The 27,806-nt window shown below is 36.5% G+C and overlaps 1 protein-coding gene across 6 annotated transcripts in view; it reads right to left on the reverse strand.

The window, feature by feature from the left end:
* Positions 1-27,806, reverse strand: part of PPP1R12A (protein phosphatase 1 regulatory subunit 12A) — a 130,593-nt gene that overhangs the window by 75,705 nt on the left and 27,082 nt on the right. For 5 of the 6 annotated variants that reach the window (XM_062584799.1, XM_062584824.1, XM_062584808.1 and 2 more), the window contains exon 2: positions 10,354-10,484. The exons of the other annotated variant lie outside the window; for it this stretch is intronic. In XM_062584799.1, coding sequence (XP_062440783.1) covers positions 10,354-10,484 — 131 coding nt within the window. The remainder of the gene's footprint in view (positions 1-10,353; positions 10,485-27,806) is intronic. 6 annotated transcript variants of the gene reach the window in all.

Consider the following 27,806-nt stretch of genomic DNA (forward strand, 5'->3'; position numbering starts at 1 on the left):
CACCTCCCATTTACTCTAAATAAAATATATACGTAAAGAATATAAGCCTGTTTATTAAGACAATGCTCCAAAACGTACTGATACAGCACTGAGGCCTGTACATAGGTGGCTGTCCCCAGCCTCCAAGGTAACTCACACCCAGAGAAGCAGAGTAATTAGGATCACATCTGTTTTCACTATTGGTATCCACAAGCGTAGGAGAAAACAGTGAAGGTAACAGTATCTGGTTAGCCTTAGCCCTGTTGTTCTCAAAGCAAGCTATGAAAAAAAGCCAGAAATAAGCTATAGAAATACTTGTACGTAAGGTGGCCACCTAAGCATTAACAGTGCAAGACTGAATAGTAAAAATTCCTACTTGCAGCATACAAAGAGCAGCTAAAGCCTACATATTTTACAGTATCTGTACAGAGGAAAGACATATGAGAGCTGGCACAGAAATGTTTAGGTGGAGGTAAAACAGTGAGTCAGAACAGGAAAATAGGAAACACAAAGCTATGGAGGCAAACATAACCTATTTACAGAAAAGAAAAATGAATTGCAGTCAGGCAATGCCAGGGTGAACACCATGCAAAAATTTCAATAGAAAAGAAACAAAGTGAAACGAGCAATATATTTTTTAAGTATATGTCAAAAGTTAATTTCACTACACACCTTGTGAACAAGCGTTTCACCCCTTTATTTTGAAGTCTTTGACAAAATTTAACAACAAATACTTTTTACACTGATCAGTTAAAATCCAATCATATTTCAAGCCTGAGTATATGAACTTTTATAGTAAATGCTTTCAAGATTTAACACAATTTCCTTAAAAAACACTAAAAAGGAAGACTTCAATCCACAGAGAATAAACAAAAATTTTAAGCTACTGGACCAATATGTTTTGAAGTCTGATATTCTCCTAAAACACTGGAAATTAAATATTATCAAATCTGACAATAAAAATGCATGTTGGTTTTCAACCACAGACAAATGTTTTTCCAATTTTCTTTTCCAGACAAATATTTTATCTAAAACTGATAACCCTTTTCCCCCTGCATCCCCAATTGTGTATATGAGAGTGGGACCACAAGACTGCACTCAACAGTGCAAAAATAAAAATTACATTTGAAAATTATCTTGTGAGTTAATAGACCCCTGCAGAGGAATATAGTAACTCTACCACATGTTGTCTCTGTTGTGCTCAGGATGCTTTCCAGAATGAAGCCTCCAGCAATTCGGACAGTTTAAGGAACTGTCAAGGTGAATACTTGGGATCGGGTTCTACTGACTGAAAAGGAGAGATAACAGCAGCATGCAGGTAGGAAAGGAGAAGGAAAAAGGAAAATCATACTACTGCCCACTTTCCTCAGCGTATTTCCTCACCAATGTAAGAAGCCATCACACAGCTAACTCACCTTCCCCTTTGCCTTTTATCAAGAACAGCATCATTTAATTTGGCTACAGGAGGCATTGTAGATTTCTTGATTTTTAACTGCTTGCTTTCTATTTCACCAAAATTTATGATTATGGAACTAAACTAGCAAATTTATTTTCCTCCAACAACTACGTGGTAGCATTTACATCAGAAAAACTGATGATCAACTCAGAAAAAACTTCTTACTGTACTGAAACAGAAATAAGCATTAATCATTACATCACAAATTTTATCTTCTTGTTTAGAATCATATTATGCAATAATGTAATAACCAAATCTCTGTATTAAGCAACACTACTGTTGTAATGCAGCCTTTTGCATCATCCAGCAGTACTGAACTCAATCTGACACCTCTCTAAGTATCAGCAGTCTATAATTCATAGCAGTTGTTTCCTTCTATCTGATCAGTCAACCTTGAGCTTCCTTGAAAACATACTTGTTTCAAGGTAAACTTTGGTTTCTGTTAATACTTGTTAAGCAGGGCCTCATCTGTAAATCAACTAATTCTCTCTTCATGCTTTTTTCCTGCCCTATCTGCTGTTTATTAAAAAAAAATTTTTTTTTGTATCTTAATAGCTGAGTTGTATCTGAACATCTCACTTACCACTGCATAACAGCCTCATATCTCTACAGACATGACATTGTATTTACATGGATTTTAGAAGAGTTCAGGAAACTTTTATCCTGCCTCTGTAAAGGACAGTAAGTCTAGAAAAATACACAGAGACAGGATCACTTGCACTGAAATGACGTACATTTGGATATGCCACAAAACACAAAGCTGTGATAAAGAAGTAGGCGTGTAAGTTGTTTCAGTTTTGTTAGAAAGTCTACTATATGATGCAGAATAGAGACAAACACACAGTAGATAAGAAAGCTTATGTAAAAGCTGTAAGAAAACAAAAAAATACATGCACAGGAGTGACAACTTAACACCACTCATGTTTACTCCTGCAAAACAACAATGCTGAAAAACAACTTTACATATTACATGATCTTCATGTCATATAACTAAATAAATACTATATTTCAAATTCAGCAACTCTAACAATTCCACAGACTCCATAGTCTAGGAAAAAAGTATCACCTCCTCTTCCTACAACAGTAATTTAGAATTAATCTATGAGGTCCTCAGGGTGCCACATTTACCAAGCGCTTATTCAAAAGCTGGTTGCTCATGTACCTAGAGCAGCCCTCAACTCCCAGTCATACCTAGAAAACAGCAGTCAGTCACTGGCAAAGGACAGCTACGGGGTCATCATCCAAGGGCCTGACATGAGATGTTTCTTAAGGGTATATCTCAGCTCTAAGACTTGTCTTCTCTTCCATGTGGATCACTCAGATGCTCACATTTAACTTCAGAGTTCATAGGTAAGATCTCTGCTATATATTGTTCTCAGGACACTCAAACTTTCCTCATATCTCAAAGAAGGTTTTCTTTTTAAAATTAGGTGCCCTTTTAAAACTTAGAGTTAAGAGTGCCCTGACTTTCATTAGATCCAATGAACTGATGAAGCACATTGAAAGAAAAAAAAGATGTTTTCCATCAAACTGAAATCTTGAAGAACATGTTTCTGAATTAAAAGACTATTAGGTTTGTAAAAATCTATTAGATTTGCTCTCTGAAGAATAGAAGTACAATATATATCAACCATATCTCAGCATGCTTCTGCCACTTGCTTTTTTTAATCTGAACTTTGGATTATAGCTACACAACAGAAAATATTAAACTCTGCCACACAACGACGTGATTTATAAAAGTAATTTCACCATCAACTTAAACAATTCAGTATTTCATTATTCCTAGGAGTTATTTCTAGGTTCATACTTGCAGCAAAAACATTTTGAAAATAGTACACTGCCACAGTACAACTTCACAAAAGAAAACACCACTCGATACCAGCTCGCTGATTTCCAAGCTTCTTCATTCTTTTCTCTAATGAAATTTAGTCTTAAATTCACTAATATCTAATACAAGTTTGGAGGAGGAACTTTTGTGTTCCTGATAGAGGAAAAGCTTTGATTAAAAAGAAAAGAATGGTGATCACCAGATTAGCATATTTTGCTCCTACCTCCAGAAATTATTCTTTTTCTAACCAAGAGATAGTAATATTTTTAAACTTTTTTTTTTTTTTTTTAAGTGTTCTTCCTGAAAGAAGCAAGGCAGTAAATAGAAAGGGGTTAATTGAAACAATCCTCCAAAGCCTTCAGTGACCTTTTCACAGCTCTCAGAACAAACATTCCATCTTTACCAGTATCAGCTTGTAAGGAGTCAGTCATTCTTCTAAGAAAACTGTTCTTCTTTGGCTGGAAATAGATCTTCTTTTCCCTACTTTTATTTGGCCTCATGGTTATTTTTGCAATATGTCTTTCTGAAGACCTTTTCTTATTTTCTGAGTGGGTTCTGTCAAGTTTCCTGTTCAGTCTTTTTTTCCTTTAAATTTTACCATTCTACTGAACCTTTCCTTATAGTATTTCAAGTAACACCTTGTAATTTATTAAAACTTTCATTCATCCTGTAACACTTCTATCTGTCTAAACTCCATATTAGTTTGCCTAGTATTTTATGTCAGGCCACCAATTTCACCTCGTCATTCACAAATCTGAACTTCTGATCATCCTCCAAAGACCTACTTCTGCGTATGTCACTCATAACACCCCTTCCTCCTCAGTGAGTTAAATCCACAGCTGGGAACAAAGCTAAAGGAAAGGGAGCCTTCTGCAACATCATCCTTATCAATCTGCCTTGCCTAAATTATGCTTTGTTTCTTTAGGATTATAATGGGTTAAGGCAAAAGAGTGTTAAGATTGAGAAAATTCCAGTAATAGCTTTGGATGATGAAGATATCAATGCTTAAAGGCAAATGAATTAGGAAAACCGTTTTGCAATCTATTTTCTGGCACTGCCACCCTCAGCTACGCACAAGAACATCTAAGAGCACGGAGCAGCTCAGGCTGCAAAGGGACAGACCCAGCAGGGCTCCACCTCTGAGCAGCCCCCTTCCCACAAGCCAGCTCCTGATTCAGGTACAAGCTACATCTGAAAAGCTGCTCAGACTTTCTTAAGCCCGCACATTTATGCCAACTGCTGTTGGCAAGACAGATTGGCTCACTGATCCAAAAGCGAATAAACCTTCTAAAGGCCAGGCTTGCAGTAACAGTCACCAGTGTTGCATGAGCCTCAGATAACATGAGAGGGGGAGCCAGTGGAGGAGAAGGAAGGAAGCAGAAGAGCAAATGACCACTTATTTCTGTGGTAGTCTCAAGTCTGATAACACTATTTTGAAACTGAACTGAATTCTCCTTTCAGTGTTGGCTGTATTTTGAAGTGGTTCAGCTACTGCTACATAAGCAGGGGATCCATCCTTATAACAGGGGCAGGAATCACCACATGGGGTCCCATGTACCCCTGCTAGACAATCAGAGCTTTAGGTAAACCCTCTATCATTGAGCATCTCCGCATCCAGGCACAGGTTTGCAGGACATCACTCAGTTTTAATGGGCTGTTACTAAAATAGAGAGCTCTTCAGACAACATCTAGTTGTGGTCTTGGCAAACAAGTTTGGCCAGGTTTGCTTACAGGTGGCTGGAGTCTAGCAAAATGGATGGGTGTCAGCAGCAAGACTGTAGTTACACCAACGCTTTTTAAAGCGAGCCTTATGTATTCAGGGAAGGAGAAGAGACAAGTAGAAAACTCTGGGCAGGAAGAGGGTAAGCTGAGTTTTAGAGCAGCAGGGATAGGGGTAGTCAAGCTGTTGTTCTCTTCCTAAACGACTACATTTTCAGAATGAGCTGAGTGATAAAGTTCTGAACTTAAGAAATTCCTCAGCCTCAGCCTACCTTTCAAACTTGTTAAATAACAATGTGTTTCAAAGCTGTGGTAAGTCTTGGGATACATATTTCCAAATACGTATACCAAACATGCCTCCCAATCAGACTAAAGGTCCATTCAATCATCTAGACTGGACTCCAAAAGTTCCCAAAAGCGCATCTCCAAGGAGAATAAAAATGGGGCAAATACTTGCTATTCCTGAAACACCTTCCCAGTTTCCAACCGCTTTCAAGGACTTCCTGAACCAGATCTGATTTACATGCATTGTTACCCTCAATGAATTTCTCCTCCTTGAACTTTTCTAGTCATCCCTTGAACTCATGGGAAGTTTTAGTATTTACAACAACATTTGGCAAACACTTCCTCAGATGTATTACTCACTGCATGAAGAACCACATTTTTTTTTGTCATAATACAGCTCCATTAGTTCAGTTTGATGTTCCTAGTTCTTGGACTGAAAGAATAAACAATCCCTACTCACCAACTTGACACAATCCTTAATTTTATAGCCCTCTGTCACCTCCCCCCAACTTTTTTCTAGTTCTGCCTTACTCAGTCTTCACCCAAAACATGAATGACATGGCATCATCTTTTTTTTTTTTTTTTTTTTTTTTTTTTTTTTTTACTTTTTCCACTTGATTATATTCTTCAAGCAATGAGGAATCCAAAACTGTAGACAATATATAAGATATGAGCAAATCACTGATGTACTCAGTATCTTAAGGTTCTGTGTTTCCCCTCTCCCTCTGCCATTATAATTCTTAACTAATTAGCTTTTTCCTGATGAATTAGTATCTTAGAAGTTGCACAGCTTCATTGTATTTTCAGGGAAACACTTTAAACCTCATGACAGTCTGGGAAGCAAGGCGTGGATCTTGCAGCAACTGAACTTGTGATCCAGTTCTAATGAAGAAATACTAGAAACCTCTTGGCAGCAATGCCCTTAAACAAACAAAAAAATGCAGGGACATTTTTGGATTGGACTTTATCCAGACTACAAAGGTATGATTCACCTTTGGATTCTGTAGCTGAATTTCCTAACATCAGTTCAGCAGAAACTAGAAGGAAATGAACAGGTGAACTTTGTATGGTGCTAGAAAGACTTCAAATTAACATCAAGTGTTAGGAGCACTCAGAAAGTTTTGCAGTATTGTAGAAATGCTAATTATCAAGCAGAAATTATTAGCCATTAAGGAAGCACAGCAACTCAGCACTGAAAAACAGATACATTTAAAAAATTAAAATAAATGCCACAGAAGTCTGCAGCCAGTGGCTGTCATTGATAGGGAACATGCTTAAATATTTAAGTAAGAACACGGCATTTTTGCTTCATCAGTTTGAGTTTTAGCATTGAAGGAAAAAAAAAAATCAGAGACTTAACAGAAAAATGGATTAAGTGCAAACCGGAAAAGAAGTTAACGTCAACCAAATAAACACTTCTTTTGAACAATCTGATAACAAGAAAGGAAGCAGAACTGTAGTAAAGAATTGTTGACTCTGGCCCTGTACATCATATTACACCATGTTCCTCAGTCCAGGTAGCATATGCTATTTATGAAGTTTCTAATACAGCAGAACAACTTTCTTAGTAAACTTTAGTTGTTACTAGTATCGTTAATTCTAAATGGTATTGAGTATAAAAACCTCCATCTTACTTCAAAATAGATCTTCCTCACCCTTTTTATTTATTTATTTTTACAGAAAAGTAAACTGTCAGATGAAGTTATTAACCCAACTGAATTTTATGTTACTTTTGGAAAATGCTTTTCTGGTATTTGTTGGAAGATGCATGTTCTTCCATTTTGGTGAAAGTGGAAAGATTTGTATTAAAAGTAGTAGAACTATTACAGCCTCTGAATTCTCACAAGCAGGCTAAAAATACATCAGCTACAAGATCACAACTAGGTGTGGTACAAAGTCAGCCCACAGGAAAGTGTATTTGTATCACAAACTTTAATTTTGAAAAACGAAAGATTTCTGCCATTTCAAATTTATTTTACAATCAATCTTGGTACAAAGCACTGAGTAATAAAAGAAGAAGCATTTTAAAATTCTGTTAAATATCATTTTTGTACTTTCTATAGAGGAATTCATTCATTCCCAGAAACTAGAATAATATATAGCTTTTAAACTACAGAGAAATACTATGACATAAAAAGACTTCATGATATCCACTCAACTTGTTTTACAAGATTTGTTAATGCTTCAGTAAATTTAAGGTCCTGCCCCCCCAAAAAAATCTTAAAAAATACACACACAAAATTGCTGTTTAATTCCTCCTGCATTAAAGCCTGCTTTCACATAGTTATAACTTTTCAAAACATTTGATTCTAATGTTTGAATTTATGCTAACCCATTGGAAAAAAGCTCCTTCATGTAAAGATTTCTATATGTGCAAAAAAAAAACCCCGGGAAAATAATGAACACAGAATATTACACCAAAATCCATCTGTTCTGGTTACACTGAAGAATTTTCTTTTAAAGTGTCTCTACACTACAAGTACTTGTAAGTTAATTCACATGATCATAAAGTAGAAGAGCACTAAAGCTTTAAGTGGGCAATTCTTAAATTGAACTATTTAAAGAATTTCCAGTAAGTTGAAGCACTCTCAGCATTTACAGATCTCAAACAAAGAAAAGGAACAGTTGCCTTCCATGGAGGAGTTCTTGCTTGTACAGCACAATTCTCCATCTGCAACTAGCTGATATTTAATTTTTTTAAATAAACTACATTTTCTTGCTCTGCTTTGCATGAAGTGGCATCAGTTTTTAGAAAGAAGCATCTTCCTGTTTAAAGGAGTAGGAAATGCGTTCAAGGGAACAAGGCTGTTCCAAAGGTGCAGATAACTGGAATGGGACAGGAGACGCTGCTGGGAGAAGAGGCCATAGAACTTGTGCAGAGAACAGGGGGTGACAGGGACAGGCTGGATAATGAAGTTAGTGAAAGCAAAGAAAGTCCCCAGCTAGTAGGGGTCATGCTACAAAGTCACTCAGTCCTTTAGCAATGTGACCATATCCCAGCATGGTATCAGTGCCAAAATGGGGCTGAAATGATGAACGATGACAAGTTATTAGCTGTAGTTGTTTCAGAACTATATATACACAAACTCCATTATTTACCCAAAAGTAAAGTTCCCTTCCATGAATCAGAAAAATTAGAAATAAAACATATCAGATTCAGACACAGACACATACATGCTCTTGTATGCTTTCCAAGGAAGCTGCTTTCTCACCGGGGCAGATGTTGGACCCAGCATATACATGGGCCAAATTAAAAAAACTTTAACCACTGGTAATCTTATTACATTATCTCTTTCCCTCAATTCTGCCTTAGCTGCAAATTTTGTTGTCAATTTTGTAAATGATCTGAAGCTGAGATCCTGGAAAAGTAATTAGGAGAAAATCTCAACTTTATGGGCTGCAACAGATATAAATATTGCTCCATTCAGGTCAGGTTACTCTTCTTTGTTATATCTGGAAATCAGCTTCAACAGCTCATCTTCAAAACTGCTTGCACTCTATAAACACTGTTCTTCCAACAACTTTAGATGTCCTACAAAACTAGCTTCCTGACCACTTCATTCTGTGAGTAGGAGAAAAGGAACAGGGTTATAACACAATACTCTCATTTAAGATTCATCTAGAGAAAGTACATAGATAAGTTCTGCCAAAGATAGAATAAAAAACAGGTAACAGGCTTCAGGAATGTTACAGATTTAATATACTCAGATCAATATGGAAACATTTTCTTGTTGACAAGGGAATACATCATTCTTTCTTCCCTAAACATCCGTCTACATTAGGCTACAATGCCAGAACAAAAATGTAGCTTTGTTTTTATTTTTTTCTTCCAAATGAGCCACCTATCTTAGAAAAAATGAAGGTTTGAATTGGAGAAAGGCTTGTATTACCATGAAGAGAATTTCCCTGCACACTGAAGTATGATTAACAAGTTAACACTTTCAGCGTGCACGCAAAACAGACGATAGCGTCAAACATCAGAACAGTGTAAAAAGGCACGTTACAGAAGTCAGCAATGACGTAGTGTCCTGGTTATAAAACGGACACATGGAGCACTCCACCCCTTGAACATTAAAAATACCACTTTCTCACTGAAAAGTATACAAGTAAATGGTCTCCACAAATTTTTCTTTCCCATAAGATTCAAATAATCATATCTTTCATACTTTTAGGACAGACTGTCAATTAACCATCCCTTAAATTTGAAATTTCAATGTCAAAACACTGACACTGTTACACTAACATAATCTGATGATAAAATACTACCTTATTTTCTCCAAATCTTACAACAGATCAGACAGCACACTCAGTACAGCAGAAATCTGTGCTTACCCAAAACACCTGTTGGAAAGATACTACTGCCCTCTTTACTACAAGAGCAGCATGCTGAACATCTGAAAGTCTACAAGTAGACAGCAAATGCCACATGCCACACATTTTCTCTAATCAATCACTACCTCAAATCAAGACAGACAACCTCTGGAAATTTTTGATTTTAGCACATCTTCAGCGGCCAACAACAGGCTTCAAGAATAACTCCAAAACCATCCATAGAATTCAGCATTGAGTAAGCTTCAACTAATACCATAAGAGGCATCTAACTTCAACTGTAAGGTTTTGTTCCACAGCCAAAATAATTAGCCAAGTCACTAACTTATACCACACCTGAAAAACAAAAGTATCAAAACTGCAAATAAAATCACAAAATCAATTTCCCCACACACACCTAAGTCTGGACAATGTTTCAGACTACTACTAAAACAAACCTGAACTTCCTCCCCCCACCATAACAATCTTTCTACAGAAGAAAAAAAAAAAAGACATGAAGAACAGTCTTAAATGTTTTTATCTTATAACTAGAGAAGATGCAGCATAAGAGAGCTAAAAAGAGAAAATACAATGCACAAATAGCTATACACACAGCACACTTCATAACTGAATTACTATATAAAAAGCATTCTGTCTCACTATTTGCCCCCAGGAGCACCTAAAAAGGCAATTTATGAAAGCCATCTTTTTCTGATGCCCCTCCAACAATGTATTAGCAAAAATACATGTATTTTAAATATAGAGGAAAAAACCTTACTCTGCTATATCAAGATATCCACAGGAAGCAGCTGCATGTAGAGGTATCCAGCCTTCATTATCTGGTTGATTAATATTTGCTCCATTTTCCACCAGAAATTTCACCATATCTACGTTATCATCTATACAAGCCTATAAGGAAAGAAAGATTTAAGAAGTAAGTTCACATTAAAGTTGTTCTTCCAATATTGTGTATTTTTAAGAAACATCTTCAGGAAAAATAAAAAAAGGAGTATTTTCAGGTATGATAAGGAAGCATGGTTTGTTAGGATCTGACAAATTTGAGAGAAAAGTAGCTATTGCAGGTTCATCAGAAAAAGCTGAAAGTCTTAAAAGAATCCAAGCAAACAAAAGAGTTTAACAAAGCCAACAAATATGACTTCCTCAGATAAAACTGTTCTATTTTCAGTAAAATCATTTACAGTTGTCACTGTAACCTTGTTTTCCAGCTCCCTTTACAAAGCCCCCAGACCTCGCTCCATGCCAGGCCCAGCTTACTCAGCCAAGATGGTATTTCAGTTGCCAATGATCTGGCTACACCACACAGTAGCATTTTAACCAAGAGAGGAGCAGCAGTTTTGAAACCAGTACCATAACACGGCTTTAATTACAACATGGCTGAAACTAAGGAGTATGGATGGAGATGCCGAGTTGCATTTTGAGGACACCCTGCTGTTTTCTACTGCCCAGTATTCTATACCATAGATCTTTTAACAGCCTATTAATCACTGCTGTTTTGAAAGTTTACTTGGGTATCAATTTAGCACACTGTAAAGATGGTATCTTTTCTGCCCACATTATATAGTGTCTATCTTGATTACCAAGCAAACAATGTTGCAGACGCAGAACGGCTGCCACTCTCCAGCTCTGCATCCTGACTGGCTCCTATTTTGCCTTTCTTCTCTGCGTTTGAGTATTTTTCTCACAGGGTGCTCTGTGGGTTTTCTTGCCAACTTCCATACTGCTGCCCTTAAAAGGGCAGAGTACAACACAGAGAAAAGTCCCTCTGCGCTGCATTTCAGGACAGAAACGACTCAAAACAGCTAGACCCCACAAGACTGGTATTAATTTTTTAGCTTAACAAAACAACAATACTAAAGTGTCAGAAGGCTGAAATGGAAACTTATATTGTCAGGCTCCTACATGCTTCTACAGAATTATTCCTCCACGAAAGTGCAAGGTACAGTTTTTACTTTTTAGAATACTTCCAACAGAGATAAATGTTGAAAGTTATATTCCATTTCAGTACTGCAAAAATCTCACTTTCCTTATTTAAGCAATTGTGCCATCCAAGAAAAATTCAGAAACTCCCCTCCTCTCTGATATTTCTATGGTCATTTCTGCAGTGCCGAGGCAAGAGGTACAAGGCAAGGGAGATGTGCAGCTGCCCTGCTTAACCAGCCAAACAAAACCAGCAAGGAATTATCCCTCTCTGACCCCCTTTGCTTTCATAACATATGAACTTAGGGCTTTGTTTAGAATGCAACGCGGAGCTGTTTTAACAACGAGTCCAATCCCAACTTGTTCATCCATAAACTTTCAGCGGTATGGCAACTAGTCCTGGAGCACACTGCTCACATTATTTGTTTTTCAACTAAAAACAAAACCACAAGCTTTTGAGTGAAAATGTTAATAAACCTAAGTCTTCTTCCTGTCTTTTCAGGTATTTTTGATAAACACCTATCTATAGGATATTTTTAAGTTACAAAATTAACACTAGCCTCTTCTTTCTCTCAAGTCAAGAGATAATTACTTTAATAATCTGATTTATTAACACACCAAAGTATCTATTGCTCAAGCATATGATCTTCAATGCTTTCAATGCATCAGTGTACAATGCTTATGATAGTGAAACATTCTTCAGCAAAAGAATCTTTTCTCTTTTGAAGTAATTCTTGTTACTCAAGCAAAAAGTAACTAATCACATGATGTCATAACTCAGTTCACGATGAAAAGAAATCAAGAAACAAAGATGTTTACACTTAAAAAAAAAAAAAAAGCTGAGTTAATGTTTTAACACATACAGTATATATCTAGTTTTTCTAGAAAAATTCTAATTTGCCTGACCATTGGCATCCTACATATATAATATCTGTCAATTTATAAGAAAAATAAATGTGTATTTGTTTAGAAAATTTTTAAGTTTTCTGAGCATTTTTAAATATAGTCTTTTCAATGCTACTCTTCATTATGCTGCATATTCAGGTAAACTGCAGTCCTCCAAAATGCATAACCTGTGAACAAGGGTATCTTAAAATTGATTAGCAATGTTAAGAAAAGAAAAAAAGGCTAGACCATCTGGCTGTGACACAAACCATCTACAGAGCAAACCTTGCCCATTTTTCAAGTATACATAAGAAAAAACTGGCAAGACATACTCATAAAAATACTGTTGCTAAGTAAATCAAAAGCTTACATATGCAGCACAAAAAGACATATGACTAAGTGGCTAAAAATATTTGACCAAATTTGGGCAGTTTATTGTGCCATATATGGCAAGAATCAGGAGAGCTCAAATGCACTTCTAATGTATTATCAGAGATTATCTTTGCTTTTCATGAATGTGCAATCAGCACGATTATATACATTAAGACAATATAAGAATAACTGCTATTTACTTGTAGATATAAATGGGAAGCTATCGGCAGTGGTGATCAAATTTGAGAGATATAAATATGTTCCTCATAACTGATCATAAATTCTGAGCAATTGTTACAGCAATTTTATTAAAGAACAACACGAACCAGAGAAGCTGAAACGGATAAAACCAGAAGGCCACTGTACAGTTTAACAGTGTATTGCCTTTGAGCTTCTTTACACAGATTATTTTAAAATCGTCAAGTGCAAGGTTTAATTCTTCTGGATGTCACAGAGGGTTTCCCATAAAAAAAGAAAAAAAAAAAGTATCAGCTATCTTAAAGTGAAGAAAAGGAAATGTAATTGATCCTGTTGCGGAAGGACATTTATATAATACATCCTACTTCTTGTCCCCTTTTTGCCTTTAGCATCACAGGTGATTTGATGGACCCTGCCACTCACACTCATCATATGAAACACCTTTGATTATCAGCAAGTACCTTAAGACAGAAAGCCAAGAAAAACATTATAAAAGAAATTTTATCTTGTTGTTCCTCCATTTCTCCTCTCATTATCATTGTGTTATCTTCCTATCCACTTCTAAAAGTGATATTTATCGAGTGCCAGAAGTGCCTCTACTGTTGGAGACTGACAGCTTAACCCAAAAGGAAAACTTTTCACACTGCATGATAAACTTAAAGAAACAGCCTCAGAAAAGTCTGTCCTAAATCTCAGTATGCAGTACCCTGAAAATTATGACACAGGAAAAAACAATACATATGCAATATGTAAACAGCAAAAGTTAAAGTCCACTGATATCATAGTGAATTTGAAAGATAAGTTCACATGCACACGTCCATCACAGTCTCCTCACAGGACACCACAAGCCTTCCTCCACCCTAGGGCCCGCTCCAGCCCCTCCAGTACCAGCCTCTGCTCTGCACGTTCACCTCCCCTGCCCCAGCCCTGCCCTTGGGGACCCTGGGCTCCCACCAGCAGCCTCGCTTCCCCTTTGGCTAAGTGACCCAGGGCCTCGAGGTTTGGTCCCAATGCCACCTTGCCACCAAATAAGCGGACATCGCACGCCAGCCAGCTCGCAGAGCACGCAGAACGTAACGGGAGCCTGCGCCAAAGCTCTTCTACCAGAGCACTGGTTGGCGTCTCCTATCGCAGGGCCCGGTTTCTGCAAAACCCAGCAGAAAGCGAGCATTTCTGAGGCCTCTACTACGCTGTCAAATATTGATAGAAATTAGCCAGCAGGCTCCCAACTGAACAACAGCTGGACAGTGCAATCAAATATTGTTTAAGAAACTAATTTAGAAACTAGAATAATTTATCATAAAAGAACCAAAGGAAAGCAAGGATGATAATACAAAGTCTGGTTACCTTTTCTGATACATTAAATCTCAAAGGAAAAGTATCCAGGTTCAAGAAATAAGGCTGCTTTCATTTTCTAGAGCAATTCAAGATTTGGGCTAAAAAGAACAGCCCACTGCTCCCACACAAACCCTAGGTGAGTCCCAACTTGTTCTGGAAAGAAAATGACTGCATTTAATGAAACAAAATTTCAAAAATTTCCCCAGAAATATTTTCCAATCACTTCATAAGAATAAGCAGAGGCCTGCTGAACATGTTAAAGATCTTTAACCATATTCAACCTGACTTTATATCCCCATGTAAGTGGTATGTGTTCTAGCTGGCTCCATCACCACTATCAGGTACGAAGTACACAGGTGACGGGTGGACTTCAGTTAGTAAGTAACCTTAAAAATAGATAGCTTTAAAACAAATATCTAGAGTATTTGGTCTCTCGGTGAGTAACCACCTAAAGAATTCAGTAGACAGTACTCCTCCCCAAAAGACAAAAAAAAAGTCTGTATTTAAAAAAAGTATCAGAAGCCTTGTAGGAAAACAGACAAGTAATCAGTTAGACAAACTACTGCATACAAAGAGTATACCATACACATCTTTTTTGAGCTACAACACTTTTTTTTTCCTTCAATAATGACATCTAATGAGGTTTCAAGGTTTGATGTTTTAAAAAATTGATATTTTCTAAAGAAAGATTAAGAAAGATTACATTTTACTGTCACTAGACCAATAACTTTCCCTATTCCACAAACTAGTACTTTTTGCTTCTATTAAAAAAAATAAAGTTTACAGGTTTAACCTCTGTCACCACATTTCATTTTTTGTTTATTCTCAATACACAGAAGAGTCAAAGAGCATAACACAGAGTAATATATTACTCTTAAAGGGATGAAACAAGCCAACCATGAGCTGGTACATTACTTTTACATTAAAACAATTCCCACTATATCACATTTAGACATTCTACCTCTGCCATATTCATTGATACAGTCCCCTCAGTACTCTACCAGAAATAACCTTAGCACAAAACTGTAAGACTAGAAATCCTGATACTCAAGTTTAACCTGACTGAATCAAAACTGAATCCACTCCTGTTTTGCTTATTTCTTAGCATAAATACTAAATGTCATCCATTACCTACAAATTAGAAGACAAGGAATAGGTATTACTGTCAGCAAGATTTTTTTTACCCTCTCCATAAGAAATCTGTGTGTTCAACTCATGATGGTAACAAAACAGCTAAATCAATGTCAGAATTATCATACTGACATGAAAAAAGGTCAAGCAAACTGTTGGCTCTCCCTGTTTACTTCAGCTTACTTCCACTAATAAGGCAAGAACAAGTTTGCCTGTAATGACAATTCTTGTGGAAAAGGAGGAAACAAGAGGAAAGGAGAAGCAGAACAGTCTCATACAGTGGCCTATAGACCAGTTTGTCCCTTCCTTTATCTAGTAAACCAAGTCCAGTGGAACTAAGCAAAACATTAACATGTTTGTACACATAATAAAAAAAATTGTCAGTACTTGAATGGAGTTCACATTTCTCCTTCAAAACTGTTTGAAGTTCTGTTTCCTATGGACTATACAGTTCCACCCCTTCAACACAAATTGCTTTCAAATTTACATCAAGATGGCAAAATGTAATTATATTCTGTAACAAGGATACTCACTTTTCGGTTATTCCTGTACCTAACAACCTCCTCATACCATTTCATGCAGAAACATCAAGGCCAGAGAGAAGAGAAAAGTTACTCAAATAGCTTTTGGAAAAAGATGAACAAAGTCAGCCGTCTCTTACTATTCCCAATTGCTGAAAGGTAAAAAGAACACAGGGTCAAATACTCAAGCATATAAAACCAACTTGGACAGAGGCCTTTCCAAAATAAAAGGTGAGCATTCTCTCATGAAGTGTTTTTCATGCTAACTTCATGTGCTAGGCTAGAGTTATCACGTAAAAGAACATTTCTTAAAATATTTCTTAAAAGAGCATCATCTCCTGAAGCAAAACTAAAAATGAAGATCAAGAGTAACCAAGAATTAAATTAAGGGAAAGTATCCGTATCTAGCAGCAGAGCTGGTTGAAAGAGGTTCTTATTCTCTTTTTACCCTCAATTACTTGTTCCCTCTGCCACCACATGCCATGCTTACAGCTATGCCAACATTCTTTGTTTAACTGCATCTAAAGTGGATCAGAAACACGATGAGAATTAATGAAATAGGAAAGAGGACAGCAATAAACTATTATCTGGACACGATTAAAGTAGATTGTAGGTTTTATTAAAACATTTTTCATATTCAGGAGAAGCCATATTCTGAAATTCACCTTCATGTTCTATTTCCACTATCAGAGAAACAAGTTTTTGTTCTACTGTGAAATTTCACCCATTGGAAATCCTGTGTTCATAGAATCATAGAATCAGCAAGGTTGGAAGGGACCTCTGGAGATCATCTAGTCCAACCTCCCTGCTCCAGCAGGGTCACCTAGAGCATGGTAGACAGGGTAGTGTCCAGGCAGGCCTTGAGTATCTCCAGAGAAGGAGACTCCACAACCTCTCTGGGCAACCTGTGCCAGTGCTCTGTCACTCTCAGTGAAGAAATTCCCCCTGTTAAAAGCTTCTGTGTTGAAACTGGCATTTTTCTAAGATAACACATTCCTAAATTTTCCACCATTTCTACCACTCTCGCCTTTAAACCTACAACACATTTTAGCCTATTTTCTTTTACACAGACTTCCTAAGGAAATTATATTACTCATTGTGTCTATCTGGCTGCCCTTCCTCCCTCCCTCAGCAGTTTCAGTTGGAACTGAAAAAGAAATAGACAATGCAGGAATTAAATCCTCTCCCTTTCATGAAAGTCATCAGGTGGATTAAGGATGAGCCCCCTCAGTTAATGCTGCCACAGAGGAACTTTGGTGTGAACTCCAGTTACTGGTTCTCCCTGGGCCTTCTTGCTGGCCCACCAGCAAGCTCAGCGCTAGCCAAATAATTACCACTACCAGAAAACCAGACTCAGTTTGTGATGCTTTTTGCCATCATTTGTGGAGATTTTTATTAGCACAGAGGAAACCAGCCTTCACTAGTTACACTAATTATGAAACATCTTTTGTTCGTTAATTGCATTTATTTTCACTCTCCTTGGGGGAAGAAAAAAGAAGATTTACATATTTTAATTCTTAACTATTTTTTCTTTTAACAAACCACTAACAGAAAAAGTAGAAAAATTTGGTCAGAAGACCCAAAGCAAACCCAATTTTCCACATTCAGTACATCATATATTTATGTTTACCATTAAATAGCAGCAAAAACAAATTAAGTAGCAGTAAGACATATGAAACGAAATCAGGACATATCTAAATTCCAAGCTACAGCTTCCAGTTAATCTACTGGATACATCCACTAAACTTATTTTTTTTTTTTTTAACTAAAAAAGGTAAACTAAACACTAAACCTTTTTTGCATATTAAATTTATTTGTGGGTTATTCATTCAATTTTTTCATACAAAGCAAAACATCTTAAGCATCCAAGACTAGTAATAATAGTGTTCTAAGCCTCACTGAATATTTGGGAATGCTTCCAGAAAAATGAGTAATAAGAATGACCTACAATTTAGGTAATAAAACATCACCCCTTGTAGCTTTTATTTATTCTTTAAGGAATCACTATAAAAGTATGTATTTTACTTCTGCTGAATTTTCATATAGGACTTAGGGTGGAAAGAGTGCTGTTAATGTTCACATTTATGGCAAGAAACAGGACAGTCTGGGTGCTGAAATAAAACTTCAGGTATTAATCCAATATTAAGCATAACAAATGTTGTTTAATCATGAAATTAAATATAGTCTTTCCAGTGTTCATTCAGCAACCTGCAACCTTATATTTCTCAACAAGTTGAGAAAACATGGAGTGTCGCTGCAGATGACAAAATGTAGTCTTAGGATTTTACTAAAAACTATTCTTCAAGAGTATGTTTACTAATAAAATGGAGGAAATATACCTTGAAAGTATACTTGATAAAAACAGCTGATACTAATTTTTTGCTATACTAGCCTTATTTTTCATAACTTTTTTGTAAACATTGCATATATGATGCATCTACTATTTTCAATTAATGCTATTAATACTATTTAAAATTCTGGAGAGTTGGCTCATAAGAAATTAAAGATGTCATATTAAATAACTCAAATTAACAAATCATTTCAAGAACATCCCCGTGCTCTGAAGTTCTGGCAGCTCAAAGTTTATTGTTTATATTACTCACACCCTAGCCTATGATTCAGTTCTGGAATAACTTTAAATTTCAAATCCTCCCTCTCCCCCCCCCCCACAGGTAGCATATTTTTCTCAAAAAAATATTTTTGAAACACTGCAGTTTAATATATAAAATGAGGTTCCTTTTAGAAACTACACTGCAAAAGCAGGTAGACAAGGTAAAAAACAGTTTGTTTCTCAACAGAAAACACCACTTGCAGCTGACGCTATCTTTCATGTCCCTTCAAGTCTTAAGGGGAAGGCATGCAGAGACAACCGAAACAAAGCGCCCATCAAGCATCTTTATTTAATTCAAATGCTGTACAACCGTCAAACACTGACGGAGGTAGACAAATCAAGCCAGAACGCAAATTTCTCTAGCTGCTGATTCCACTTCCTGTGAACACCTTGCCATATGCAGGAGTGCATCACAACAGAAGTTCCCTTATATTTTAAGTTCAAAAGAAGTGGACAAACCAGCAGCTACAGAGAACTGGTAACTGTTTAGCTCAAATATTCATTAAGAGTATAATATCATGTCACTTCCATACCGACTACAATTTTGCCTCATCTTAGATGTTACACTTAAATGTTTAACTACACGTGATTAAGTTCTTCTACCTTTTAGTATAAAGTTACAGTTAGAACTATAAATTTAAAAGCACAATTCTTGACAAATACTCAAATGTATGGTTGTTGGTATCAAAGTCATCTACATGTCATAAAACTAATTTCATAGGGATTTCCTACTATTTAAACCCTCAAAGATTCTTAATTATGGCTCTTAATTATGCCTGTAATTAAATACATGTATTCAGGTCTTTTTGATGTGTTTCAAGTAAAAGATATCATTATTCTTGTACATTTAAACTTCCACTGAGACAAATAACTGGAAAAGGAAAGCTTGGCCTAATGTGGTCCTTACTATAATCAGAGATATTAGTAGTCCTGCCAGGGAACTGCAGTCATGGATTAAAACTCACTTCAACAGGTATTATATAGAAAGAACAATGAAATCTAGTAACAGCCTTCCCATTTTTCTTGGGAAAGAAACAAACAAAACAACCTTCCCCCCCCCCCAAAAAAAAAAAAAAAAAAACTACTAAATATTACCTGGAAGTCTAGTTTCAAACAAGTATTTGTTTTCCTGTTTAGCTGTCTGCAAACCTATTCAAGAGCACTTAAACTTCCCACCTTCACATTAATAAGCAGAAGCGTAAGAGATCATCTCTTAGTTAAAGCCAGCATTCTACAAGGTTAATACTAAACTTCACTGGCATCCTTATATTCCAAGCAACAACAAAAAAAAAAATCAAGACTATCTACCAAATAAAAATAAACCTGGGAACATGAGATGCCATGAACAAAGGTTAAGCCCTTGCAGAATTATTTTATAGAAAAGAGACCAGATACAGCTTTCAAAGCAAACAGTACTCAAAGACTATCATACCGACACTGGAACAGATCTAATTTAACTTTTCTCTTCTAGCTCAATATATTGAAACAAATCTGGTGAAGATGCTGGAGAAGGGATGCTACAAACCAACCTTCACCTGAACTTTACACAATGCACTCTCTTGAAATGCATACTATTTAGCATCTGAGAAACAGATTTGCTTCTGAATTCTACTGCATCCTTGGGTTTCCTTCAAATCAAAAACGAATACATTCTGTGGAAAACACAGCTTGTTTTTAAGTGTAGGTACAAATTTCTTAGTCAACTTTATAATCACATTGCAGGCCAAAAAAATATAAGTTTATTGAAAGAAATGGAGAACTGAAGACCAGCTCAATAATACAGCACAACAGCTATACTAAGATAGATGTACAAATCCAAAAGCTGTCTTGAGCACTAAAGGCTTAGGTAGGTGTGTTGTGCGTGTATATACATATATATGTGTGTGTGTGTGTGTGTGTGTGGATATACGTATATATACACACACACGAACACAAAGGAGATAGGATAGCTGTTTGTTTTAGCTAGACATAGGTTGAAATCTACGTCATTTCCCAGCAGCACCAATTTGAAGAGTATTGGAATTTGCAAGTCAAAACCAGAACTGAATTTCACTCACTTTAGAAGCGGCTTTACCACTCCTGTGGCCTGAGTCTTGGCAGCGTGAGCTCTCAAGACCATTTCGACCACCTTAGTGATGCACTTTCCAGAGTGTGACATGGATGTACAATGCTGCACATGCACCTCCCAGTAAGTACAGGAGTAGTCTTCAGTTTAAAAAAATGATATTTAGATTGGAAATAAATAAAAATTTCATACAATAAAATGCAGCTGCCTTTTTATTAAGCAGGTATTATAATTGACACATACTGGTTAGTTTTCATGATAAAAATTTGGTAACAATCTATAAATACTAAATTTGAGAAGGCTGAGTCATGTATACATATTCTTAAATTTTGCTGGGACAAAAAAATAGTATTTCAAATTTTAAGTTTTTGATCAGTAAACATAATCACCTTTATACAGGTAAATAAAGAAGTTTGAGCCAAGTAGCTTTTCAGTGTAAAGCATCTAATATTTTGATATCCTCCAATACAATTTCTCAGCCAAATTAATCACCTACTTGAACAAAAATTCATCCAAATACTTAGGAATATCCAAATAGAAGAATCTGCTTGTGTAGATCAGGTTTGTTCATTTTTATGTTCCTTGGATTTAATTTAATCCTCGTGTCCCAAGCCTCCTTTCTTTTTCCCCTGCTTCTAGCTTTTACTTCTTACAGCTGGAAGTTCTTCAGGAGGGAAAACTGCCCTCCTTTGGAATAGAGGGGAAGAAAACAAACTTGTCTACATTATTAGAGCTTCACGCAAACTGTTAAGGGCTACACTAGTGATCTAGCTAGCCAACTGACATCGTAATCTTCTGCTTTAGCAGGGCCTAGGTCAAGCTTTCATTGCTTTCTAGTTTTAGCCAGTTGAAGTAGCAAAGCTGGACAGAACAAAAACAATAACATAAAATAAAAGCAATAATCCTTTATCCCACCTCTGATTGCAAGTTATCACAATGAGGGAAAAAAAAGAAACAAGGGAAGAAAACCATGATTAGACATTCACTGGGTACCCTAACTAACCAAGACAGACCTTTGATGAGCTCACTCTTGTACCTCACATTATTATGCACAGTAAAAATGCTTTTAACAGAAGAACACAAGATTTAAGGTACCAAATAAAAAACTAGGAGTATCTCATCCAACTAGCACCTGTCATGCACAGCTTCATCCTTCTCACTATATTATGTACTACAAATAAAAGCCTATTTTTAAATAATCTGACTATTGTTTAGGACTTTTTCCTAAATATGATTTGTGCAAATAAGCTAATTTGAATAACTTAATTTACATATACTTAGTTATGTTAAAATATTAATGACACTTCTGTTATATAAATTTACATAAAATACAAATTTTTCCTTTTTAATATAAGTTGTACCTCAATGGAAACAAAGATTAAGTTAGAAATGCATAAAGCTACCATTTTGACCTGCTTACAAAATTAATCATCTTAAATGTGACCGATAACGAAAGTTTACTAAACTGTAATTTGCATGTAAATCCAATTAAACAAAGGTAGCACTACATATGAAGGGAACTATAACCGTTTCTCAAGAACACACAATTTTACATTTTTGATGAAAGAATATAGTGCCACCTCTACTTTGTTTTCCTAAGCTTGGAGATGAAAAAGCTATCTTTCTCTAATACAAATCCCAGTAAGTTTCTCAATTTATTATCGAACTTATAAATCACTGAATTGACTGAATAAACCAAAAGGCATTTGCAGCTCTTCAAAAACACTGAAATCTCAAAGCTGACTTCTATGTCTGTAGGTTCCAAGTGAAAGCTGAGTATTCTTAAATTTGTCCCTAAAATTTTAGCTGCAAACCAAAGATTAAACAACCTATTACATCAGTTTGTGAAATTATCCAGAAAGCATACTAGACATACAGTAAGCGTCAAACAGTTGCTCTTTCTTAAAACCATGTTTTAAAATATAAATGTGTAACTGCAATATGTTAATATAAATGTAAATATAAATGTAATTTTAATGTAAATTTTAAAGACACTAGGACCTGTTTGCTATTTGGTCTGTTGAAAGATGGAAGGAAATACTCAGGGGAACACGATGAGGTAGAGACAATGCTGAAAAATTCAGTCTGAGGTAATTTCCATGTGATTTTTTTTTATATTCTGTGTCGTGGGTAGATATACAGCATCACTTTGAACATTTTGCCCAAAGCCTTTCTCTTATTTCATCTACACAAAGAAGTGTCATTGCCATCTCCAAAAAGGTAAGGTACTTGTAACACACAAAGGTCACTGAGATTCAAGTAAAAATCTCTGTGAGGGTAAGATCAACACAAACTACACCTAAAGCCAAAACTCAAGTCAGATTAGGCACTACAGGAACCTCTTTGAAATTAAATAAGGACATAGTCATGCTGTGCCTTAGCTAAATTTGCTAAATCACCTTCTAAAATAACTTACCTGAAACATATTGCAATGTTTTAATATAGTTAACAAAAATATTTTTGCATAAACAAAGAGATGACAGGTTTCTGTCAAGTGTAAAGAAAAAAATGTCTATGAGAGAGAGAGAGAGCGCAAGGGAGAGGGAGAGAGAGGCAGGCATTTTTGCCACAGTGTAACTATTTTCAATAGGCTAGGCTATCACATCATGCAGCTTACTGAGCAAATCCTCACTGGTTAAACCAAAGCAAAGATGAAACTCCGCGTTCACTTTTGTACGCTTCCTGCCAGTCTCATTTCTGTCTCCATCAAGTATCTTCCAACCGTATCCAAACTTTTAATTGGCATAAGAAACTAACCACAGGTACTTCTAACAGAGATCTAATAATTTATCTCCAGCCAGAAACACAATATCCAACTGAGACTTCGTCAACTTTCTCTCTCCTAAAAAAGCAGAACAGAAGCACCAACTTTGGCATCGGACTCCTCCGACATATCTAAACAGGAAATACTTTGGTACAGTTGTCCCATTAAAAACTCATTATGACAGATTAACAAACAAACTGCAAGTAATCACCAGTTCCTAGGAAACCACTTACATCCCAGTTGCATTAGAATACAGACAGGAAGACAATAGCAAACAAATTTCTATACAACCAAAGTACTGACATACATACACATCCACAACATTTCAAGAGAGACTTAAAAAAAAAAAAAAAAAAAAAAAAAAAAGTATCACACAGAGGCCTCTATTCCACAAGACAGGAGAGCAACTAGAAAGTTACCATAGATTTAAACAGATTTAAAGCAAATCAATAGTAGCAATTAAAAATAAAATATTTAACAAGAAAGAGAACATGGGTACAAATCAATAAAATAAGTGACAGAGCAGGAACTTGGTAAGGAAGGCTACGAACAACAAAAAATAAAGCCCCACATCTGACAGACATTTCTTAAGTATATTTAGAAAGGGGAAAAAACTGGCAGTGATATAGGGAACACACATGAACAACATAGGGGAGAGAACAGGTCAAATACCTCTACTTTGCATTTTGAAAGACACAAAAAGTTGTAATTGTATTGTATAATGAGGATTATATACCTATCAATCTGCTAGTAGTAAAGAAAAACCACTACATGTCCATAAATCTTCAACTCAATATACTTTAGTAATTCTAACCACTGTATTTGCAGTTCGAGATCTGCCTAAGCATACAAAAACCTTAAGGCAGCTCCAAATCTGCTGATATTTTCTAATCATCTCTTGAAATACCTGAGAAATAGCAGAGGACTGTACCAACATAACAATAACACACATCACTAAGCTAGTTAGCCTATCAGACATACTGAGTAAAAGAATTTTAAAAAATCCATGTGACAGATATTAAGATAACTAAAGTTAATTAGGCTTATTAGTGGGAAGGCAGTATCATGTCAATACAGCTATACTGCTTCAAAAGCTTGCTCCGCTTCAGAAACAGTGCCACAGGTTTTTTTGTACCATGAAGTCAAACCTGATGAACACTGAAGGACCCCAGCTGGCACACATTCCTAAAACTTAGGGCACCAGCAACACAGAGCAAACACAGCTTCAAACCAAGTTACCTCCAGTAAGGCATGTTAAACTTGTAACCTCACCAGATGAAGGCTGACTCCACACAAGAATCAATTCTGCTCATAAATGTTCAAAAAAAGTCATTACTTTTCAAGCAGCAAAGACACCATAGAAGCTGCTGAACCTGAACAGGCTTCCACTTCAGTGGGCACCTTTAAGTATATCTTCCAAATCCAATATCCTCCACCTGTAATAAAAAGATTATTCAGCCACACTAGCCTCTCCTCCCATCAAGTATTAAAAACTAACTCCTCTTTTTTTTTTCTCCTAAACAGAATACTTGGGGTTAGAAGGAACTCCAGAGATCACCTGGTCCAAGCCCGCTGCTCAAGCAAGATCAACTATAGCAAGCTGCTCAGGGCCAGTCACTGTTCAGTCAGGTTTTGACTATCACCAAGAACAGTGACTGCACAACCTCTCTGGGCAACCTGCTCCAGTGTTCAACCACCTTTACAGGGAAAAGCATCTTCTCATGTTCAGATGGAATTTTTTCTTGTGTTCACATTGCTTGGGCACATGATGCAGGAACAGCTACCAGAAACAGAGCTTCTCTGAGAAACTCCTGTAGACTGCATCTGCAACCAACATTATTGTTCTTCCCTAACAGCATAAAAGGGAAATAGTTTTTTTAACTAGATTTTTATTAGTTAGATGAGCAAATCCCTCATCTCCATGCTAATTTTGATACAGGAAGAAAGACATATAATAGATTTGGTCAATATATTAAGAAAGCATTTTTTTTTCTTCAAAGGGCTGCATGAACTTCATTACCAAGTACATCTCCAGCTTTATTCTGACATATTTTTGCATGCTGTGATTCATGCTACACCACCTCCACACTTCAACAGTAACTCTACAGTATCACATACAGCCCGAGTCCAGGACTCAGAGATAGGGCTGTGCTCAGTGCCTGTTTTGTACAGCCTGATCTGCATTGCCCTCCTCAAACTCTCCACCACACTCTACTGCACTTCTCCAAGCGATCATCCCATTTAGGAAGGGATGCAGCAAACAGTACAGTCCTGTTCTACTCTTTACTGCTGTCCTTTCTTCTTTTTCTCCTCTGCTAACATGTTTTATTCTGTTAAAAAAAAAATACCAAGCAGTAGAAAATGTCTAGGGAAGTGTTTATGAAAAGGGCAAGGTTACTGTTGTATTTCCCCATCTTCTACAGAGCCTTGGATCCTCAAAGTTCTGTGTGTGTGTGAGAAGTTAAAGACAGTAATCTAGTTTCCTCTAATTTTACTACTTCATATTACTACGCTTTTGAAGGGCAAGTTTATCCAAGTAAGCAAGCAACATGAACATACTGCATCTAGATGACCAATTGTAACCCATGGCACGCAAGCCAAAAGCGGCGCATGATGCTCAAGTCATCTGCTCTTCTACTGGAGGAAAAGTCACACACACTTACAGACAGCGCTGCAGTTTGTCTCTAGCTTCTCAATCCCATATGCCAGATTTGAAAGCTCAGACTTCAGTTTCAACCAGAAAATGACCCAATAAATTTGCCAGAAAACCAAGTATACTGTATTTAACAGGTAAACCCTTTTGCTCGTTACTTCAACAACCCTGTAACTTGCTGGAAAATTTCATTTGAGTCAATATAGACATTAATGTATTTCCTCCAGGATCTTTAACAGCATATAACACCACTTCAGAAGTACTCCAAAAGTATAATTTCCATATAATTCTTTTCTGTTTCAGCTTGAGTTTCAAGGAATATTCTGATTCCTGCAGGAGGTAGTTGTATAAAACAAGCACACTCCAGCTTCTCTGAGCTGTAAGAAACTACTACTAAAAATGTATTTCTTAGTTTATGCACTAATTACTTGGAGCATGATTCCATAAAAGCCTACTGTTGACAAACCAGAAGGTCTCAAGCTCTCTCCTCACTGTAAACTACACATTCCCTTTTGTCAGTCCTCTACATTAGCCAATTTGACTGACCAACATGGCAGAAAACCTCTTTTCCCTCCCTCCAGCAAAACAAACACACACACATACACACACAAAACCAAAACAAGAACAAGAACAACAAGCAGGGAATTAAAACAGTATAGCAGAAAGAAGAAACAGGAGCTCACATCATTTCAAGGCAATGAAGAATAGGATCAGCTCAGGTGGTTCTGGAGCTGCAGTTACTTCTGACTGCTCTCATCCAGGGAGGATGTTGGAGAAAAGGGCAAAGGTCTGTATTTCTTGATCACATTGATTTGTTTGTGTCTTGACTTCTAAACTGAGAGATCACCAAACTCTTTGAATTTCATCAGGAAGGAAAACACACTGGCCTTCTCCTTACCAGTACTGTGGCAGCTTGAAAGAAATTCAGAAGTCCGTTGTTTACCTGATCTTAACAGTGTTCACATCATCATGAAATTAATCATAAATGCTTTAAAGCCTGCTTCTTGTATACCAGATTTATTCTGTAAGTAAAGTTTAACTAGCAAAGAGCACAAAGCTAAAACCTTGGTTTAAAAACACTTTGGCTCCTAGGTCAGTCAAACCAACAGGACTGACTTCATTGACTCCACTTCCCCCACAAACACCTAAGAACAAATGATAAAGTAAAAATGAGGGAAAAGACAGAAAATAAAAATAGATTCGATTTAATGGAGAAAATATCCACACTGCCTGAGCATAGAGAAAGTCTGTGTGCTGCAGAGTTTTGGCAGGTAACACACAGTTCAGTGGCCTTTGCAGGGGAGGCCAAGATAGGAGGGAAGACTTCCAAGTTTCTCCATTTCAGACAAACTGACAAAAGGTCCACCTGGCCTTGCTCTGCTGTTCAATCATCCACCAGTCAGCCTACAAACTGAAAGCTCCTGCTACACAAAACTGTTTTAAGACTGATTCTCAATTCTTTCTCATGAAATACCTAGCCTTCTGGCTAGAGGCTATGCTCCAAGTACCCCAAAGCTTACATGGTAAGAAACTGCCTCTGTATTAAACAGAAAACTAAAACTCAATCTCTAACATGCCAGAAGACTAGCTTTGCTGCCTTAAGCTTGCTTTTCTCCCCCTACAATATATATTCCTAAGAATTCCTGGAGGACAAAGCTGTTCTGCCACTTAATTTACAATATTAAATAAGTCAAAATGTGCATAAGCTTTGTTTCTCTAAGGACTCTACATTAAATATTAATTTATGCACAGACC

Source organism: Rhea pennata, chromosome 1 (genome assembly GCF_028389875.1).
Source record: "Rhea pennata isolate bPtePen1 chromosome 1, bPtePen1.pri, whole genome shotgun sequence".
In the NCBI taxonomy this organism is placed as follows: Eukaryota; Metazoa; Chordata; class Aves; order Rheiformes; family Rheidae; genus Rhea; species Rhea pennata.